Source organism: Lolium rigidum, chromosome 3 (genome assembly GCF_022539505.1).
Source record: "Lolium rigidum isolate FL_2022 chromosome 3, APGP_CSIRO_Lrig_0.1, whole genome shotgun sequence".
Lineage (NCBI taxonomy): Eukaryota > Viridiplantae > Streptophyta > Magnoliopsida > Poales > Poaceae > Lolium > Lolium rigidum.
In genome coordinates this window covers 107,498,994-107,521,297 of record NC_061510.1, presented here as the reverse complement: position 1 = coordinate 107,521,297, position 22,304 = coordinate 107,498,994, and the positions used below count along the sequence as shown (strand labels likewise).

Here is a 22,304-nt window from a genome sequence, read left to right as displayed (position 1 = left end):
GTACGTGGATGCCATGTATGATTACGTGTGACCCAATGTAGGTTTGGCTATTCTTGCAACATTTTCTTTTATAACATAGCACGATCTAGCAAATAAGCCAAAAACTGAAACATGATCAACACAAACTCAAGCTGATCGATCCCTTGCTCTATTCAACATCCCTTTCAGTTTCATTCTGAACTCAACTGACTATTTATACATATCATACAGAAATGGGAAACTTGATCTGGTACCTGTAAATTAGTTGTACCTTGTAATCGACAGGCGAAAGCGTACACAAACTCCAAACAAACTTTATTTGGTAAGGGCATCCTTCATTATCAATCATAACTGAGAAGGACGGCAGAAAATTTTCACATGTCGTCCTAAAATACTTTAGCACATTCTTGTAGCAAAGAATACATGTTCAACCTATTGGTACAACAACACTATCTTTTCAATATCATACAATGTTCAGAACTGTAGCTGCGTCCAAAGAGCCCCAGACCAATGCAGACAAATTTTCACGAAAGACTACAGGTTTCATGTTGTGTACTCAGCATTTATTTCAACATACTTATAACTTAGGTCACAGCCCCACGCCTTTCCACTGCCTCCTCCACTCCCTGTGAACAGTGGATGCATACAGTAATGTCAATGTCATAATTTCATAAAATATAACCATCAACGAAGCACATCCTCGAAAAGATAAAAGAAGGATAAATGGAGTATCAGACTGTTCAGGTAGGAAAAACAACTGGGTGATGTATGAACTGAGCTTCCCTTCACACATATCAATGTCTGTGATAGCATATGTATCAGGGTTTATTCAATTCAAGACGCTGCCATGTTAGTCTGCCTATCCAGTGTCATAACTTCAATACTAATCATGGTCAATGAATAAGGAAATTATTAAACAAGTAAAATATTGTAACATGCATAATATGAACACCGAGCATTTCTGAAGACAGATGCGAAACATCATGATGTTCTCCACAAGAACATACTACAGTTTCCATTGTGCAACAATGAAGTTGAAAGCTTACCCACTGATACATCGATGTTCACCGTACCATGGATGTCTCCGGCATCTTTAAGATACTTGCTAGCCGCGGATCTAAGAAAAAGAGTAGTTGTTTTAGCTTATTATACGAAGAGTTAGAGATATTCCATGCAACAATATCCATTCACTGGGACTCAAACAACTAGATTTAAAATTATGTTTAGTCAAGGTTTCTAACCTGTCAAAAGGGAGTGGTTGGCCATTTTTCATTAGTGGAATAACTCCAAGAGAAATATCAAGTTGGTCCGCATTGAAGTGAATGCCCGAATAGCCGACAGCGCAAGCAATACGTCCCCAGTTCGGATCTCGCCCGAATATAGCAGCCTGGCACAAAAATGGTATTATCAGGCCTCCTCAGGTAATGATCGCAAAAAAGGAAAATATTAATACTCATATAGGCCTCAAATGCAATGTATGGCAGGTATAGAGCATCATACTTTAACCAAGGAGGACGATGCCACTGAACGAGCAATTTTAGCTGCTTCTGCCTCGTTATTTGACCCTGTTACAGTAACCTGCATAAGAAAAGCACTTTAGAAGATTGTGCTATAGCGCTGAAAAAATACGAAAGGGATCTGGATATAACGCATGCACCAGTTGCAAGAGAACCAATAACTCTAATATTTATTTCATACAATAAAAAGGCAAGTCATCATGCTTCTAAGAAAATGTGTTCCAGCAGTCTGATGATGCAGAGGACATGAGGTGCTAAAGTATTATGCCACTTGAATCACTTAACCTCAATTAAGCAGGTCGCACCCTCACCATCCCATGCTATGGATTTTGCAAGACCTTGCATTACCTGCAGAAAGATAGGTCAAACTCTTTATACTCGACAGGTACAATTGAAAGTATATAAATTAGTATAGATAATATCACAGTCTAGAGAGAGAAAAGGATGGGGAAGTCAAGCTTACTGCATCTAGGCATGCTTGAAGCTGTTGAGCTTCAGCGCTATCATGAGTGAGAATGTCGGATAAACCAGATAATCCACTAGCCATAGCAATAACACAATCATTGGTACTTGTATCACCATCCACCTTCAGTAGAACAGTTATTAGCTTTTGGCACCGAAGAGGTCATATAAGGTTACCCAACAAGCCAACAATGATCATGTATCCAGCAAACTGTGCCTCAATACAAAATAACTTGATGTCTAACATACAGTATATAATAAATCTTAAAATGCTTTCAATATTATTCTACTCCCTCCGTCCAAGGATGTCTTAGATTTGTCTAAATTTGGATGTATGTAGACACTATAATTTAGACAAATCTAAGACATCCTTTTATGGGCGGAGGGAGTACTAAATATGAACCTCATACAGCATTTAGATTATATTCATGCAAAAAAATTGTGATTATCACCAACTACATGTGGAAGTATTTTGATGAACTCCACTAGTTATTTGGAGGTTGTGCAATTGTTGCACATGCTGATCAACATAAGAGAGAAGAGTGGTTACTCACAGTAATTTGGTTGAAACTTCTACTAACTGATGTCCGGACCATTTCTCTCCAAACATCACTTCTCACTTGAGCATCAGTTGTCAGAACCTATAATAACAAGATTATCATTAAACATGCTACATGCCTAGAGAGAGGAGGTGAGTGAGGGAAAAGGCGGTTTGAAACTGAAATAGAAAGAGGGGGCATACACCAAGCATTGTTGCCATATTTGGATGAATCATCCCAGAACCTTTGGCCATTCCTCCTATTTTGATAGGCACTCCTCCAATCTAATTATTCAACAAGAATTGACAATAATAAAGGTCATGCCACTCCATAATTAAAACCAATGGATCTAGATTGCATATAAACCAAGAAAGTCAAACCTCGGTTTGGACAGCAATGCTCTTGCTAACAAGGTCTGTAGTTGTAATGGCCACAGCTGAAGAATTTGAACTGTGACAGAAGGACAGAGACAATAGTTTAATAGTTTAAACATGGTAGTGGCAATGTATCACACCAATTTCACATTTATGGAGTCTAGAGGAAATAAATTGTTGCTCACAATACTACATATTAATTATACCCCTCAGTAGATGAAGATAGCGAGCCTACAAGTCTAGGAAGTGAATTCAGAAGTGCTTCCTGCATTGTTAAAACCAAAGAACCATCAGTGATGCAGTATTGTCAGACGAGCTGGTTAGCAACTTATTCATATGGAACATTCAAGTGTATTATTTGTTGCAACACCTATGTACCTTCTTTATTCTTTGACCAATGACCCCAGTGGACTGGATCAATATGTCATTTGTGCTCACATTCAAAAGCTGCAACACCAATAACCGATTAAACTAGCTGCACAGATGTCCTGCATTGTCCATAGGCATCTGAGGAACGGATCCGGTACCTTGGCAACTGCTTCTGCACTATCCACTGTATCCTGATATCCCGCATCACCCTGATGACCAATTATTTAGGAATATAGGTCATGCTTAGTCACTATATTCCTCAAGCACAGTTCAGAAACACCAGTAAACCGATTGAGTTCTGCAGAAAGACTTACGGTGGCAGCATTTGCTTGACCAGCATTAATTAACACAGCGCGGGCCTAGGGAACAACACATTTGAGAACAGTGAATAACTCGACGAATGATTGCTCCACTTTGGGGCTTTCCATCGAATATTTTTTTCCCTTTCAGTTTTAGTAAGGTGAGGCGAGGGGCAGAGCTAACTTACAGTTTTCGACAAAGTAAGGACGTGCTTACAATACAGAACAGGCGCAGCAGCAACCACATTTGTTGTAAAAGCTCCTGAAAGAAGGCCAACACGATAAGTAAAGCTATCACATAGGTTACCAACTATATCACACATCAAGGTATACCACAAGCCGATACAACGATGTAATATCATTGCAACAAATATTTCACGGTCGTTCACCATTCTGAATTTCTAATAACATACAGCAATAAAATTTCCTCGTGGCTTGCGATTGAGAAATCAGTCATGCTAAAAATATAACTATTACCAAAACTGCAGCATTCAGCATATGTATATGCATACAACAGTAGAAGGTTGCAGCTGCTTAAGCTATGCTAGTGGAGAAAGCCCAAGTGATAGCGGGTAGACTTACCCGCGACGGTGGCGTCGACGTCGCAGGCAACGAGCGCCAAATCAGGCTTCTGGCCCTTGGCGCGCAGGCCTCCGTAGATGCCGGCGGCCTTGAACCCCTTGGCGGCCGTGACGCCGCCTTCTACCTGCACCCGCACCGACCAGAGCAAGCAGATTCAGAGGGAAAGGCCTGGTCCGCGCCGGGGCAGAGCCAATGGTCGGTCCAGCTAATCACCTGCTTCCAGGGGCCGTCGGGGAGGAGGATCGGCGCCGCGGAGACGTAGCCGTCGGCGGAGGAGACGGAGCAGACGACCCTGCTCGGCGACGGGGAGCTCATCCGGAGGGAGCGGTGCGGGAGCGGGGCGCGGCAGTGGAGGAGCAGAAGGGAGGGTGGCGGCATCGCGGCGGCGTTGGGCAGGTGGGAGTGGGAGTGGCAAGCGGAAGAGGCGGGTCGGGGTTCTTTTTGGGGCGCGGCAGGCCTGCCGGCGTCTGGGGCCCGGTGGTTGGTGAGGGCGAGAGGTCGGATAGTTGGTGGTGTGCGGCCGGAAATCCTATACACCGACCAGGTCGGTGCCTACCAGGCACCGCACACCCTGGTCGGCTATTGGGCCTGGCCCAGTTTCACTATTTTTCTTTATTTTTTTCGTTTTCTGTTTTGTTTCTGTTTCTGTTTTTTTATTTTTTCTTTTTTTCTTTTTTATTTTTTGTTTCCTTTTATTTTCTTGTCTGTTTATTTTTATTTTTGTTCAAAACCGAAAAAGTTAAAATTTGAAAATAGTTCAAATTCGAAAAAATTCAAATTTTGAAAAGTGTTCAAAACGAAAATTGTTCAAAGCTAAAAATTGTTCATATCCAAAAAACGTTCATAATCGAAAAATGTTCACATTTAAAATATGTTCATTTTCGAAAAATGTTCAAATTTTCGAAAAAATCGATTTTTTGAAAAAATGTTCAAAATTTATTCAAATTTAAAATTTGTTCCATTTTGAAAAAAAAATCAAATCTGAAAAATGTTCAAATTTTGAAAAAATCAGGTTTGAAAAAAGTTCAGAATTTAAAAATATTCAAAACTTAAAAACACAAAAAAAACAGAAAAGAAACAGGAAAAAACAAAAATTCGAAATAGGCAAAAAAATCGTTGGGCCGGCCCAATACCTACCAAAGGCTGTGCGGCAACCCGGTATCCACCGATCGGGTCGGTGTACAGCACCTCCCGTGTGCGGCCGCCTGGCAACTGGGGCTTGTCTCGGCCTCTTGGGCCGTGGACTCTCTCAAGCGACTGATGGGGTGGGCCGGCCCATTAATGCCTAGCACGTACGGGCTTTCCCTATGTTTTCCGGGTTTTTCGGGGTTTCTCAGTTTTTTTGGGTTTTGGATGATTTATTTTTAGTTTTTGCCGCCTTGATTTTCCTGATTTCGAAATTTATTCAGATTTGTTTTTTTATGATTTGAAAAATATTTATATTATAATTTTTTCAAATTCGAAATTTGTTTGAATTGGAATTTTTTGAATTTGAAATTTCTTCAAATATGAATTTTGTTCGATACAAAATTATTTGTTTTTAAAATTGTTTAGTTTTTAATTTGTTCGATTTTGAATTTTATTCAGATTTTGAAATCTAAACTGAACGAAAAAAAGAAAGGAAAGGCTTAAACGGGCTGAGCCCATAGGTGCCTCTCGATCGCGCCGGCCTGAGCGGAGACAATCTTCCGCTCCGCTTAAGGCGGCCAATAGGCACTCCCGTTGGATAGTGGGTGGAGCGGTGGCCGCATGGTGGCTTGGTGGTTGGGGTTTGTCTCGGCCTCTTGGGCCGTGGACATGTAGATCCGATTGATGTCGAAATAGGCCACTTTAGATCCAATTGATGTTAATGTGTGTTGCATGTTTAGTCATAAGCATGTCAATGATGAGTAGAATGAATGGCATGCTTGTCACTGCCAGTGTGCATCGGCATGCCAATGACAAGCATACCGATGTTGAGCTTGACATTGACATGTTGATGAAGAGCTTATCATTGGCATGCCGATGTTGAGCTTCACATTGGCATGCTTATGTTGAGCTTTTGACATTGTCATGATGATGTTGAGCTTGTCATTGGAAATGTGCATCGTCATGCCAATGGCAATCATGCCATTGGAGCTAACCATGGCAACTATAGCCCACTCTTCTCGTTTGTATTGCATCTGCAGAACTGGCTCTTCCTGGAAACCTTTTCGGACGGGCTCATAGGGGAGGCACGGGACATTGTCGGACGGGTCAACTTCGGGACCCAATGAAGGGTTCATGGAATCCCACCAACAGGTCACCGAGCCTAGGGTTAATGTCGGGTTTCCTTCTAACCTAGGGCACGGTCCTAGGGAAAGGTTGCATGCGTTCTTCGTGCAGCTGGAGAGCCAGGACCTCCATGCCCTCACCGTGCCGCTTGCCATGGAGCAACTCCTGATCAAGAAGTACAAGCTCAAAAACAATGGAACGTCGATGAAGATGGCCTTGTACATGGGCGAGCACAAGGTGCAACTCCAGTGGAAGGCCAAGCACGTCGGCTTCATCAAGTCCTGCAGCAAGTTCGTCGGTAAGGCTCAGCTTGAGGTCGACAACAGGATTGACTTCACTCCTACCGACGACGGCTTCTGGGTCAAGGTGTACAGGAAGGCGACTTCCTGTTCAAGCATCTGGAGCTGCAAGAAGCTGTTGACTGCCAAAACCCACCGGCGGGCAGCGGCCTTGTCAACACCGTAGAGCCGGGAAGAGCCTAGAGCTGCGGCTGGCCGAGACCCCTCCGAGCGACGGCCCGCAATGCTCTTCGGTCACACGCGGCGATGCGAAGTGCAAGGGCGTGCCACCTGACCTATACCCGGCCGGGAAGGTGATGGGGATGCCTCGCTTAGTTTCTGCGGGGCATACATGTAAACGTTAAATACGAGCCTCGATCGGCTCTCGGGTTATCCCGTGAATCGGCTCAAAGAGCCGATCCACCCATGATTCGTACGGGGTGCACGAACACTTGGTGGTCTCGCTTGATCAAGATAGAGCTAACGAGATCTACGACGATTTAGGGTTTTCACCGCATAATCGGATCATCCTACTCCGGAGTTGGGCCTCGCGGCCACGCACGGTGCTCGTAAGCCGATCCTAAACAAGGCCTAAAAACCAACATGAAGTTGATCCTCGGAACATCCTGTTTAGGACTTGCGAACGCCACCCTACGTGCCACTGGATCCTCCCCCCTTTGTAAGGCCTAACTATTGCGGATATTAAACTAATCCTTGTAGAACAAGGAGCAATCGTAACGGATCAGATCTACTAAATAATGATCAAGCGGGTGCCGCCCCCACACCGAGATAGGCGTGAGGGCGGCTAGATATGCAAGGGTTGCACTACGTAAGCATGCTTAAACGAAGAACAAAGCTAACCCTAACACATCTAATGATAACTACGTTGCTCGCCATCAAAAGCGCTTCGATACGAGCAACGCATGAACAACGTGGGGCTTGTCGCTGCCTAGATCGCAAGATGCGATCTAGGCGACATGTCGCTACCCGATAGAAACCCTCGAGACGAAGGAGTTGGCGATGCGCCGAGATTGGTTTGTTTGGGGTTGAACGTGAGTTGTTGTTTATTCCATAAACCCTAGGTACATATTTATAGTCCGAGCGGACTTTCTAATGTGGGCGTGCACTAAACCGTGCACGAGATAAACTCTAACTTTTAATCTAGATACCATCTACCATAATTAAAGATACACGGGCTACTTAGCCCAAATTCGCCGTGCAAGGCCGCTTCATAGATCTTTCATGTGTAATCTTTCAAGCCCATCTTGATCGCGGCCCACCTCCTGATTTAGCCAAAATCTGGTGATAACACATGCCCCCCTGGTTTTGATAATGATAATTTCAAAACCACTGCGTTTTTCCTCAGAGGGGTCGTGTCACGGCAGAGCAGAACTGTCGCAGCATGCTTCATCATGACGACTTGCCTTCCCAACTTCTCTGCACGATTTGACAGTTTTGGCACCATATCCTCGAGAACTGCTCAAAAATTAAAAACCCCCACCTCCTTTTATTTAACCGCATCGAACAGTTCTCTTCTTCACCCCTTCCGCATTAGCACTCCAAAAAACCCTCCCCTGCGACCATGTCCTCTTCCTCTTCCTCTTCTTCTTCGTCGGATCTTTCCCACGTGTCCTCTCCCATCCGAGAGTCGACGCCCTCGTGGGGTACGCAAGCGGCGTACGACATCCTCGCCCCAACGAAGTGGGACAAAGAGGACCATGACTCCTCCGTCAGGTCCGAGGATGACAAATCCCTAACCGACGGGGAGAGCGACCTCCGCTTCCTTGCTGACGATGAAGCGGTGGAGGAGAGCGAAGATGATCGCCTCTCTTGGGCAGACTTCACCACCTCCGAAGGGGTGAAGGAGGAGGAAGAGGAGGAGGAGGACGAAGACAGCTCCTCCGACGAGCCGCCGGCCAAACGCCGCCACCTCTGGCCCGGGAACCTTAGCGACGTCGACAGTGACGACGACGCCGACGAAGATGATGAAGACGATGAGGGTCCTGCCGGCGGCCGCTGGAGCAGCGATGACGAGCCGGTAGGGAGCAGCGCCGGCAGCGGCGATGACGGTGACGACGATGAGGGCAGCAGCGGCCCCTAGATAGGGTCTCAGCATAGGGTTAGCAGTAGCAGACGGGGCAATGCATCCCCCTAGTTTTTCCTTTTGAGAGCGATCAGCTCTTCTATGTAAGAAATCTGGCTTATCAATGAAGAAATTCCCCAACTTGATTTTGCCGATTCCCTTTATGATAATTTAGCCGATCGTCCTTCACTCTGTTTCTGCCGATTGCCAATCTGGACGATGCCCAGCAAGCCGATGGCATCGCATCGGTCTCTCACAATAGATTTTGTGATAGATTCATCCGGACCCAAGCTCCTGGTCAAACCAGGCCCGGCCATAAGCGTGCAAACCCTAGGCCTTCGGACATTCTTACGCCACATCATTCCCTTCCGGATCCTCTTTGTCTCTAGAAACGACCTAAGATCGTTGTCGGATCAATTTAAACGCCGAAGCTGCCACTTCGCGGGACGAGGCATTACCTCTGTAGTAACGTTTTATAATCCTGCTCTGTTCTCTTTCGAGCAACCATTGCTCCAAATCAAGCCGAGACGCAGAGCCAAACGATTTTAGCGAACTCGGCCTTCTTATAGCAAAGGACCTCTCGCGGCAAGTTGCCCCCGAGCCTCGGCCGGGGTAGCGACAATGATGAAGACCAATAATTCAGGCAAACAGGCACTGGGCTCGACCACGTCCGAGCGTGGACCACCTTTCATCCGGCGACGGCCGATTCGGGTCGGCCGAATCGTCTTGCATATTGAAACCGATAATTCCGCAACATCGGCATCATTCCTCGGGCCCGTTGTGATGCGAGTTAGCCGATTCCAACGAAATTGGTCCGCGTAGCAAAGGATCCTTCGGGGCCAGCTGCCCCCCGGGCCTCAGTCGGGCGAGAACCACAATGAGCCCACCACATCGGTCACCCTCGGCTTCCAACTTGTAATGCAGCATCAGCCGACTCCAACAACTATTGGCTCTTCGTTACTGGCAGGCTGGGACACCTCCCGGTGGGGGTGTCTTTGAATCTCTGATGCCCTCCAAATCCTGGACGCCACCCCCTAGAAGTGACAGCTACCAAGTCACCATCTTGGTCAAAACGTCGCAGCCGATTGCTTCGTCATCGGCTGTTCTCGCAGTCTTAGGAAGGCTCATCCCTGCCCTGACCTGCCGTTTAATCAGAGCCACGACCCTCAAACCTGCTAATGCCGCTGATCTTGAAGGCCTGCCAATCACGCTCCATTGATCCTTAGGTCGATGTCTGCACATCGGCTATGCTTAAAAAATTTTGAATTTCCGGCCGATTTGTGTATCGGCCCCCATACTCCAATACCCATCGCCACAGGATGGGACACTTCTCTCGCATATCCTCGTGTTTTATCCACTTGGGCGCCCCCCGAGCCGATTCTGTCAAGAGAATTGATGGTATCGGCTCGTTGGATCATGAATGTGTTGAACCCGGGCAGTATGGATGGTGAGGACATTCACGGCCGATGCTGGAATCGGCCTCCACGTTGTTTGCTCGGTGAAGGTTTTGTAATGTTCCTTCATAGACCCTTGGGGCCGATCACAAGGATCAGCCTCGCCAAGTTGCACATCGCTTGGCTTCAACTACATGGTCGGGCCGGTGGATAAAACTAGCTTAACCCTTCCCTTTGTCACATCGATGCGCTCGCGGTCGTCCAAGTTGATGCCCGAGAGGGGTTCTTGGCCTGCCGCTTCCCATGCGTTCATGCCGGCCGTTGAAACTTCGGCCGAGTCATCGGCTTGGACGACCTCTACCTCATCACCATCCCATTGTATTATGCATTGGTGCATCGTGGAGGGAATGCGGCGGTTGGCGTGGATCCAATCTCTTCCCGGCAACACGGCATAGCTGCTCGTGCTATCGACAATGAAGAACGTCGTAGGGATAGTTTTTCTTCCTACGGTCAGATCCACGTTCAGAACTCCTTGTGCCTCAGATGCTTGGCCGTTGAAGTCGCTCAACGTCACGTTAGTCTTGATTAGATCCGAACTCGAGCGTCCCAGCCGATGTAGCACATAGTACGGCATGATGTTGACTGCCGCTCCGGTGTCCACCAACATCTTATTTACAGGCCTCCCATCGATGTATCCTCGTAAGTACAGGGCCTTCAGATGCCTGTAGCTCCTTTCCCGTGGTTTCTCAAAGATAACTGGCCGTGGGCCGCGATCAAGTTGTGCCACGGATGTCTCGTCTAATCTCGGAGCACCGAACTCCGAAGGGAGGATAAACACCATATTTGTGCCGGCCGATGTTTCATCATCGGCTTTTCTCTGTTCGGGCGCCACTCTTTTCTTTGTGGCTGACCTTCCTTGTCCGGGGTTCGCGGAATTTTGGCGGCCGGATCAGGCCGTGCCTTCCTTAGCGTGCGCGAGTATAATCTTTCGGCTTCTTCCAACCCACGCGGATGCTGAACTCTTCGCTTACGGGAACGAGCTGAGCCCATCGGGGCACCACCGGGCTGATGATATTTGTATTCTTCACCACCGTCCTCTAGCTCCTCGAGATCTTCCACACGAGCGGACTCGGCATGCTTGTTCCGAGGTGGGAAAGGCCCTAGACGGCCGAACACGGATACGTTAGCGGCACCCTTCTTCCTTTGTTTGCATTCAGGCGGTCCTCGATTGTTGGCAATCGGCTCATTCTCGAGTCCCGGCAATGTTTGAAGAACGGGCAGTCCCAGTGCCTATCCATGTCACCCTGCCCCCTTGGCCTTCCTTCGGCGCGACGATCGTACCCGCCGTTGCTTCTACCATGTTGGCGGTGCCTTCCGACCTCGGCATCAGACTGAAAATTCCTTTCATCATCTACGTCGTAGCGCCGACGTCGGTCGTGGCGTTGCTCGTATTTGTTGAGAGGGTGCTTGGAGAGTGGGCGTTGATACCGCATGCTTCTTATTCCCTCCCTTGCCAGGTACCGCTCGTCCTCATCTTGGGGTTGGTCGCGCGGATCGGCTCCCTCTTCATCCTTGCCACGGGAGCGGCTGCTTTCTGTTTCCTCTTTGTCATGGCGGCTTGCAGACCCTGCCATATTGTCACCAAAGGAAAACTTTGGCCGACCTATGGAGTGGCTGAGATCCACCGTGTCGACACCGGGCCCCGGACGTGGGTCTCTACCGAGCTTGATATCGTGCGGCCGGGTCTTCTCAGAGGAGCCGATGAGTTCGGCTCCAAGGGTTGCCTTGATCCCGTCATGTTTCCTTCTGAGCTCCTTGGGCGAGATCCCCATGCTTCGGCGACCTGGTGCGCTCCTCCGACGGGGTGGAGAGATCTATCCCATTGAGTGCGCCTTCGGGCGTGGAACCCCTCCCCACGACGCCATGGGAGTGGGTTCGGTGGGAAGAGCCGATGAGTTCGGCTTCGAGGATGGCTTTGATCTCATCGCACGTGAGCGGCGTGCCGCCCGCCATCTCGGATGTAGATGGCGATGTGGTCGATGTAGACGATTGTCCCACCGGCGTGCCGAATGTGTTGACTGCCAAAACCCACCGGCGGGCAGCGGCCTTGTCAACACCGTAGAGCCGGGAAGAGCCTAGAGCTGCGGCTGGCTGAGACCCCTCCGAGCGACGGCCCGCAATGCTCTTCCGGTCACACGCGGCGATGCGAAGTGCAAGGGCGTGCCACCGACCTATACCCGGCCGGGAAGGTGATGGGGATGCCTCGCTTAGTTTCTGCGGGGCATACATGTAAACGTTAAATACGAGCCTCGATCGGCTCTCAGGTTATCCTGTGAATCGGCTCAAAGAGCCGATCCACCCATGATTCGTACGGGGTGCACGAACACTTGGTGGTCCTGCTTGATCAAGATAGAGCTAATGAGATCTACGACGATTTAGGGTTTTCACCGCATAATCGGATCATCCTACTCCGGAGTTGGGCCTCGCGGCCACGCACGGTGCTCGTAAGCCGATCCTAAACAAGGCCTAAAAACCAACATGAAGTTGATCCTCGGAACATCCTGTTTAGGACTTGCGAACGCCACCCTACGTGCCATCGGATCCTCCCCCTTTGTAAGGCCTAACTATTGCGGATATTAAACTAATCCTTGTAGAACAAGGAGCAATCGTAACGGATCAGATCTACTAAATAATGATCAAGCGGGGTGCCGCCCCCACACCGAGATAGGCGTGAGGGCGGCTAGATATGCAAGGGTTGCACTACGTAAGCATGCTTAAACGAAGAACAAAGCTAACCCTAACACATCTAATGATAACTACATTGCTCGCCATCAAAAGCGCTTCGAGTACGAGCAACGCATGAACAACGTGGGGCTTGTCGCTGCCTAGATCGCAAGATGCGATCTAGGCAGCATGTCGCTTACCCGATAGAAACCCTCGAGACGAAGGAGTTGGCGATGCGCCGAGATTGGTTTGTTTGGGGTTGAACGTGAGTTGTTGTTTATTCCATAAACCCTAGGTACATATTTATAGTCCGGCGGACTTTCTAATGTGGGCGTGCACTAAACCGTGCACGAGATAAACTCTAACTTTTAATCTAGATACCATCTACCATAATTAAAGATACACGGGCTACTTAGCCCAAATTCGCCGTGCAAGGCCGCTTCATAGATCTTTCATGTGTAATCTTTCAAGCCCATCTTGATCGCGGCCCACCTCCTGATTTAGCCAAAATCTGGTGATAACAGAAGCATCACCAGGGCCCTTATGCCGATCCTAGCCGTTAAGGTTGTCTGCTTGTTCTCTTTATGTGCTTTTGTGAAGTTGTAGTTGTTGTGCTGGCCCAAGTAGACTATTGAATACTTGTTTTTGTGCATACGTGCATGTAATGTTGGCATCTATAAGTTGTTGAATATTGCTTTTGGATTTGGGTAGTCTGTCCCAGGTTTCTGACGCTAGGATTAGGTACTAAGTCTTTGTGATGTTGTGTGCCATTGTGTTATGGTAAGGCTACCATATTTGAATATGATGAGGAGAAGCAAAAGTTGTATGCCCAAAATGGCAACCAAACGTGTGTGCTTTGGTTGATCACATATGGCACACTTTTTCCAGGCATCCAAACAAACTGATACTTGGGTACCAAGTGATGCAACTCAGGCCACCAAACGATGGGCTATTTCTGGCCCGTGTCCCATTTGGAGCGCGTAGGGGGTTCTTCTCCCTGGCACAGTGGTGCAGATTTTCACCCCATGCTACCAAACGGGCCCCAAATGATCAAATTTGACTGTCCATTTGTTTGCATGTACGGCTGCTCCAGCGGCTCGACGTAAAAAAGGAAAATTCATTCAACTGAAAAATATAATTTACATAGAGAATAAACGAAAAAAAAACTAAAATGTCCATGTAGCGCTTGCTTATGAAGCGCGGATGCTTCGCTTTTCTACCGTACTGGTAACGGATACTGCTCGGATACGGGATACTGCCCGGATACTTCCCAATACATATATTGTATGTATATGCTAATTTTTTAATTAAATAAAAATAAGAAAATTACGAACACGTGAGGGATAGCCAAGGGATACTCAATGTATACTCAGGGGTACTTGAGCCAGCCTCCACTCATCTTCTACTGTTGATCCTTCCACTTCACCCCACCCGCATTGAACGAAGGGTCTTCTTCTTTCTCCATGTCCTATTACCTTTTGACCATCTTGATCCATGGCTTCACCCACAATTGATTCCTCTCCCGTCTGGCAGCGAAGACCGCGAGGAAATGAAAAAGAGCACACTTTTTTAGCTAGGAAAAGCTGTAACCATCCGTACTCTTAACCCGTTCATTAGAGACTTTTTTTGCTGAGATATATACTAGAAGTTTGTATTTTTTGCATGTAGATATTTGTATGTTGTGCATCCTAAATTATGAACAAAGTTGGTGTTCAGTTGGTCAAACATTTGTCCATGTGAAACCGAGAGGTGAAAATAAACTTTTCTTCGGCAATTTCTTACTAGCTAATGTAACATCCCAGGATTCCAGATAATTGCGGGGTAGAATTAGGAAAGGATGTGCATCTCATCATAAAATCTGGAGAAATTTTACGCTTAATTGCACAACACATCAAAGGGGGGTCAAATTTCTCTCTCGACACTATCTAGGGTTTAGGGTTTCGAGAGTGCGATAAACTTTGACTTGACCTCTTTACATTTAGGTTTTGCATAGTAGATGTTCATCATCTTGATTGAAAGTGAAACTTGAAAAAGAAATAAGTTCGAATTCAAATTCAAACTCAAACTCAAACAATTCAAATTGAATAAGATATTATATAATTCAAATCATAATATTGAATTTATACAAATAACAAAAAAATACAAATACCTATATAATATAAAGCTCAACATACAGAAACTTGAGCTTTATTAATCAACACACTTGATACATTGTCATTTACAATATGGCTTGTATATTACAATAAATCAAATAATAAGGAAATCAAAATGAATAAAAAAGGGAAATTACATGTGTCTAAACAAAAACCCTTTCCTATTGTTCATCTTCAGGATCATGAAGAACATCTTGATGATCTTGAATTCCTCCAAACCTGCACATCAACAAAACCAGAAGCATCACATTGAACCAAGTGGCTGTTAGAAATAATTTACCACATACGATAAGTATAGATCAGCCGAGCTGATCCACATCCAAGGAACAAGTCCCAACCAGCACAAGCACACAACTCACAAGGACTGGTGCATGTCCAACACCACACAGCCACATAGGCTAGTCACCAAGTTTACAACACCTTGCTGTCGACCAAGGAGACCACTGCAAGGGGGTATAAAAGCTTTACAGCAAGAACCCTAGAACCCATCGACACAACCACCAGGATAACAAAGAACAACAAAAACAGTAGAACGACAAGAGTGTCTAGTGCTTATTCCACCAAGAACAAGAAGTTGTTGAGCAAGAACATGGTGAAGTAGCACCATAAGTTCACAGGAAGGAGGAGAAGGACAAGCACATCACCAGCCAAACAACAACTGAAGCAAAGCCTCTACATCAGCAACAATCTAGGAGCTGGAGTGAGGTATACCAAAAATTCATGGGAAAGCAAATGTTTTGCTCATACTTGCACATCATGCACAACACACCCAAGTCATAGTGTAGGGCTACCCTAGTGCATCATCACTTGGTCCTAGACCATGTGATGCTGGCAAAATAGGGAGAGACCAGAGATACAAATCATAGAGGACCCTGGGTATGCCCAAATGAATCACCACGGAGGCAACCAAAAGAATCCAGTATGGATTTAATCCATTGCAAGCCTAACCAAAATCACCTAGCAGCACAAGCCTAGTATAACCACCAGAAAAATAGACATATAGTGTCTATATGATTCTCAACATCAAATGATACTGGAATCAAATGATTGATCACCAATATACTTGCACAGAAAGCATTCCAAGTGGTAGGAGCAACCATAACTAGCAGTAATCCACTTCTAGGGTCACAACAACTACCTAGCCTTACACATAAATTAGCCAAACACATATATCATCACTCCAAAGAGTTCAATAGTAAGTTTGGGTGCCAACGGCAGTTGGTTTCCATCCAAACTTATACATAACAATCAGGAAATCATCACTGCATAAAGCAGTTCATTCCATATATCTGAATTCATGAAGCAAAGCTTCTCAGATAAGTATAACTAGCAACAACAAGCCTACACAGATGATACATATGTATCACATAAATCAGCACAGCCACCAGCAATGCTCTTACAAGCATAAGCAATCACCAACACATGGTGAGGAGCTTTATAGACCAAGCAGTAGCATAATATAATATATAACACATGGATATATGAAGCCAGTAAATACATGTATATACATGTGATGATCACAGGGTCATCCAAAGCCTACAAATACAGGCAGGAGCAACTACAAGTAATTGCAGTAGCAGAAACAAATACATATCATCACTTTATAATTGTATCCAGAAGCACATCAATAAAAATTGATGAATCACTTCTTAAGGCAACACAAACACAGCCTCACAATTCACAACATGAGTTAATTAGCATCACTGGCACTTGCATAAGCAAGAACTGCTAACAACAGTTGGCCAAGGCAACCTCATAGAGATAAACAAGAATAGAAAGTAGCAGCAGCAACATATAGAGCAGCACAGCCATAGCAGCAGCAGTAGACCTAGAAACAGCATGGCAAGGCCAATAGCATGGCAGTAGTAGCAGTAGAGCAAGTGTAGGTGTACTGGCAAGGCTAGTACCATAAGGGGAGGGATGACCAGTGCATCCAGAGGAAGGGGATGAAGGAGGAGCAAGGGAAAGTGAGCAGCAGCACATACCTGGGGGCGGAAGCACCATGAACGCAGCCATGGCGGCACGGACCGGCCACGGCAGCGCCAAATCGCGGCCAAGCCAGGCCACACCAAGCGCCGCAGCACCCAGCACGCCCTCGAGCAGCACTAGGAAGGCTTGGAACGCCTGTCCGACGCGCATCGCCGGAGGATGCCACAACCCTAGTTGGAGTAGGGGTCGTGGACGAGAAGGAGGCGTCGTCCCTTCCAAATCGACACGGACAGGAGGCAGAAGCGTCGTGGGACGCGTCGATTGCCACCCACAACGAGGCCCAGGACCGCCGAAGTCGGCCGGAATCGATCGGCAACAGCGGAGGTGAAAGGAGGAATCGCATGAGGAGTAGGGTTAGGGTTTGCCATGAGAGAGAGAGAGGGTCGAGTGAGGCCGGATGGGCCGGACCAGATGGGCTGGTTCGACCTAACCAGGTGGGTTGGCCTGACTAGTAGGCCTAGGGGCAGAATGGTCATTTCACAAGCCCTTTAAATTGAAACTTTGCACTAAATCCAAAAACCCTAGAAAACTCTAAAAAAAGAATAAAAAAATATGTAAACCACTTTAAAATTTATGCTCTATTCCAAACAAATGTTTCTTTGAAAAGATGAACCAGAGTAAAATTGATTATTAAAGGAATAATTATTCATCCAAAAAATAAAATGTTAACAAAAAGAATTTAAAATGAATCTTGTGTTTTCTTAAATAATCAATCAAGTTCATAAATATTTATGGGCATGGTTTCTTTTGAAACACTTCAAAATATTATTTTTACTCTTAAGGAGAACAAAATAAATATTTCTTATTCCTGAAACTTCAGACAAACAAATTAAAACCCTAAAAACACCAGCTGGGGGGAACAACCTAAAAAAACACCCAGAGCATGCATCCATTGGATATTTTACCATTGCCCTTATCGGACAATGATGCTATCTTTCAGAAGCCGAGGACAAGGGTCAGTCCACACCATCCAACTGCAATACCTTGCAGTATTTAGGCAAGTTCATCGCTTGCTCATGCCATCTTGAGTATTTTTATCAAATTAATTGCAAAGTAGTATACTTATCACTCTCGCATCAAAAACAAAATATTACTTTCATAACTATGAATATGACTATGTGGTGGGCAATGGAACCATGGTATGAGTTCGATGGAGGTTCCATTGCAATGGGTTTATATTCACATAGGAATTAACAACAAATGTCGTCCAGTGATTGTTGCACCGTAATAAACGTGTTTACCATAAGATCTGGAGTGGGACGGAGTAGTCAACTATTCTTTTCCCTCTCGCATATTACCAATGGATACAACTGCATGTGGCCAGCATGTACATGCTTAGGCAGGGAGGAAGCCTGCTTAGCTTCTACTGTGGGTTGTATCTATGATGGATTGTAACGGGCTGGCCCAGGGATCTATCATATGAGTCAATTGAGGCCAGTGGATTACAAAAGGGTGGGTATGAGGGGTCGCGGGAAGTCCCACTGATTGGCTATGGCTTATTCCTTGCCTCACACCAAGAAAGTGTGGACGAGAACTAGACTCGGCTGGTAACAAGGATAAGTTCTCTTATGGGTAAAGTAACACACCTATGCAGAGTGTATCAAATTATGGCTTGTCACTCCCTGTTCCGGGTTTGGATCTATGAACGTTGCTGGAAAGGAACTCCATGAAGTTCTAGGCACCCGGTGAAGGCTGGACATAGCTCTTCAGAATAAAAGCAACCTTTTGAAGAAATGTTTACAAAAACCTGCATTGCCTTGGACTTTCTGTTTCATGGCCGTAGGTAGTGCATTAGACACCTCTTTCCTATAATGAACTTGTTGAGTACGCTCGTACTCATCCCTCTTTAAATCCCATGCTTAGATTGCCAGAACAACACTGAGGGGAACAACGAGGAAACAGACTACACGGACGATGTCTACTACGAGGAGCCAGATCTCTCGGGAGGCATCGAAGGGGTGGACTACCTGATCGAATACGGAGCTGACGACGTTGAGGAGGAGACATAAGACAGTAGATTATTGTAGTAGTAGTCGAGCAGCACCGAACAATATAGAATAAGCTGCTCGAGTAATAATGGTTCTAAGCCTAGTTCTATCGTTAGTCCGTAGGCTTTGTAGAGTTCAAATAGAACTCCCGAGTTGTCCTCTATGGATCCAAGAGGAGCTCCCTTATGATGTAAATTTTTTGGCTTATAATGATATTAAATGAGTAAGTTTGGACCAGCTATGTTTCTATTGTACCACTATGAGGGATGTGATATTTGCGGATTGGTACTTCGCATATGTTATATCCACGGCCAACATACTACAACATGAAGTGGTATGCAGGGTCACCACAGCTAAGTTGGTGTTCATCATGCTCAAGGTTGTTTTGCTTCTTTTTTACACCATTCTTGATAGGAACCATCTCTTGGGTAGAACGGCGTCTGTTAAATGGTGTGGTAGGTTTGAGACATTTATTTCAGATAGTGCGGCTGATGTGTTTTATTGCGTGCGTGCATGTGATAGCTCCGAATTTCGATGCATTTTACTATGGATTTTCCATCACCTATCTATTGGTTCCATTGGGTTTTCATTGGATTTTGTGTTTGAACTAACGCTAATATCGTGATCCAAGCGAAACCTTGTTTTTAATTATGTATTCCAGGAAACCATCAAAGAGCATGCAAGATCATAAATGACATATGACAAGTATATAATCGATCTCAACCATAGTATTCAATATTCATCGGATCCCAGCAAACACAACATGTAGCATTATATAAAGATGATCTTGATCATGATATGCAGCTCACAAGATCTAAACATGAAGCATAAACTGGAGAATACAACCATCTAGCTACTGCTATGGACCCGTAGCCTAAAGATAAACTACTCACGCATAACTTCAGAGGCGAGCATGGCAATGTAGAGGCCTTCGGTGATGATCTCCCTCTCCGGCAGGGTGATGGGAAGATCTTCAGAACCCTCCCGAGCTAGGGTAGGCGATGGCGGCCACGACAGAACTTTTCGTGGATGTAGGCTCGGGCATTTAGGTTTTTTCTGAACATGTGAATAAATAGGCGGAAGGGCGAGGTCGGTGGGTGCCCGAGGGGCCCACACCACCCCTAGGCGCGGCCAAGGCCTGGGCCGCGCCTAACCCTGGTGTGGCCTCCTCGTGGCGCCTCTTCGTCTCTCCTGCAGACTTCGTCTTCGTTACAGTAAAATAGGAACTTTGGCTTTTGTTTCGTCCAATTCCGAGAATATTTCCTATACTACTTTTCTGAAATACAAAACAGTAGAAAGCATTGAATTGGCACTGTGGCATTTGTCAATAGGTTAGTTCCGAAAAATGTATAAAAGTGCAATGAACTGTAAACAAAATACATAGAAATTGGTGTAAAACAAGCATGGAGCATCAAAAATTATAGAGGTGTTGAAAATATATTTTGAGAGGTATGTATGTCTATGTCAACGAATGGCATCAAATGATCTATCATCCTTTCATGTTTAATGGCTTCAAGAGTGGCTCCCATTGAGAGAACAATAAGTTCCTCTTCTCCTTTGTTTAAACAAGGTAAGTTCATGATTTCTCAAGTACATAGTGTTAGGAGATTTAGATTATTGGTTCAATTTATATTTAGTGGGTGAGAACCCGCGCCTGCTCTTTTGCAAAATTATGGACTAACACATTGTGCATGCTAGTCAAAGTGTGAAGCCATAATAAACATGAAAGAGATGATAAAGCATTCAACACTTCCTCACGAGCTAAAACAAAACACAAAACATGTAATAATCTTTGAAGGTTTAAAGATAGCACGCAAGCAATTCACTTTGGAGTGGCGTAGAAATACCACATATAGGTAGGTATGGTGGACACAATTGGCAAACTTTGGTTTTTAGGAGCTGGATGCACGAGTAGAGCTCATACTCAGTACAGGTGAAGGCTAGCAAAAGACTGGGAGCGACCAACTAAGAGAGCAATAATGGCCATAATCATGCATAGCGACAAAACATTATTAATCAAAACATGAAGTGATATTACAAGTCAGAAACTAAATGATCATAGAGGCTTTAGGTGATTGGTTTGTAGTCATAACATGATGTAAGCATGTGTCAGGTCAACCCAATAAAGCATCAAAGGCGAATACTGATGGCGTGTAACTCACACGTTCGTTGGGAACCCCAAGAGGAAGGTATGATGCGCACAGCAGTAAGTTTTCCCTCAGAAAGAAACCAAGGTTTATCGAACCAGGAGGAGCCAAGAAGCACGTTGAAGGTTGATGGCGGCGGGATGTAGTGCGGCGCAACACCGGGGATTCCGGCGCCAACGTGGAACCTGCACAACACAACCAAAGTACTTTGCCCCAACGAAACAGTGAGGTTGTCAATCTCACCGGCTTGCTGTAACAAAGGATTAGATGTATAGTGTGGATGATGATTGTTTGCAGAAAACAATAAAACAAGTATTGCAGTAGATTGTATTCGATGTAAAAGAATGGACCGGGGTCCACAGTTCACTAGAGGTGTCTCTCCCATAAGATAAATAGCATGTTGGGTGAACAAATTACAGTCGGGCAATTGACAAATAGAGAGGGCATGACCATGCACATACATGATATGATGAGTATTGTGAGATTTAATTGGGCATTACGACAAAGTACATAGACCGCTATCCAGGCATGCATCTATGCCTAAAAAGTCCACCTTCAGAGTTATCATCCGAACCCCTTCCAGTATTAAGTTGCAAACAACAGACAATTGCATTAAGTATGGTACGTAATGTAATCAATAACTACATCCTTGGACATAGCATCAATGTTTTATCCCTAGTGGCAACAAGCACATCCACAACCTTAGAACTTTCCGTCATCGTCCCTGATTTAATGGAGGCATGAACCCACTATCGAGCATAAATACTCCCTCTTGGAGTTAAGAGTAAAAACTTGGCCGAGCCTCTACTAATAACGGAGAGCATGCAAGATCATAAACAACACATAGGTAATAGATTGATAATCAACATAACATAGTATTCTCTATCCATCGGATCCCGACAAACACAACATATAGCATTACGGATAGATGATCTTGATCATGTTAGGCAGCTCACAAGATCCGACAATGAAGCACATAAGGAGAAGACGACCATCTAGCTACTGCTATGGACCCATAGCCCAGTGGGTGAACTACTCACTCATCACTCCGGAGGCGACCATGGCGGTGAAGAGTCCTCCGGGAGATGATTCCCCTCTCCGGCAGGGTGCCGGAGGCGATCTCCCGAATCCCCGAGATGGGATTGGCGGCGGCGGCGTCTCCGGAAGGTTTTCC

General features: G+C 45.7%; 1 protein-coding gene across 1 annotated transcript; it reads right to left on the bottom strand.

Moving 5' to 3' along the window:
• Nucleotides 1–261: 261 nt before the first annotated feature.
• LOC124697949 (arginine biosynthesis bifunctional protein ArgJ, chloroplastic) lies at nucleotides 262–4,499 on the bottom strand. Its single transcript, XM_047230475.1, has 16 exons — nucleotides 4,335–4,499; nucleotides 4,122–4,245; nucleotides 3,728–3,801; nucleotides 3,555–3,599; nucleotides 3,399–3,449; nucleotides 3,250–3,318; nucleotides 3,078–3,136; nucleotides 2,878–2,947; nucleotides 2,701–2,781; nucleotides 2,513–2,599; nucleotides 1,960–2,082; nucleotides 1,782–1,844; nucleotides 1,480–1,557; nucleotides 1,221–1,366; nucleotides 1,026–1,096; nucleotides 262–605 (listed from the first exon to the last, which is right to left on the bottom strand). Exons 1-16 carry the CDS (start codon nucleotides 4,497–4,499, stop codon nucleotides 523–525), a joined length of 1,389 nt encoding a protein of 462 aa, XP_047086431.1. The 3' UTR covers nucleotides 262–522.
• Between the last annotated feature and the right edge of the window lie 17,805 nt (nucleotides 4,500–22,304).

Excerpts from the sequence above, each read along its gene's own strand:
- LOC124697949 (XM_047230475.1), bottom strand. The coding sequence starts at position 4,499 with ATGCCGCCACCCTCCCTTCTGCTCCTCCACTGCCGCGCCCCGCTCCCG. Across the intron at positions 3,600-3,727 it reads TCCTTACTTTGTCGAAAACT|GCCCGCGCTGTGTTAATTAA; the intron begins GTAAGTTAGCTC and ends GTTGTTCCCTAG. Across the intron at positions 606-1,025 it reads GAACATCGATGTATCAGTGG|GGAGTGGAGGAGGCAGTGGA; the intron begins GTAAGCTTTCAA and ends CACTGTTCACAG.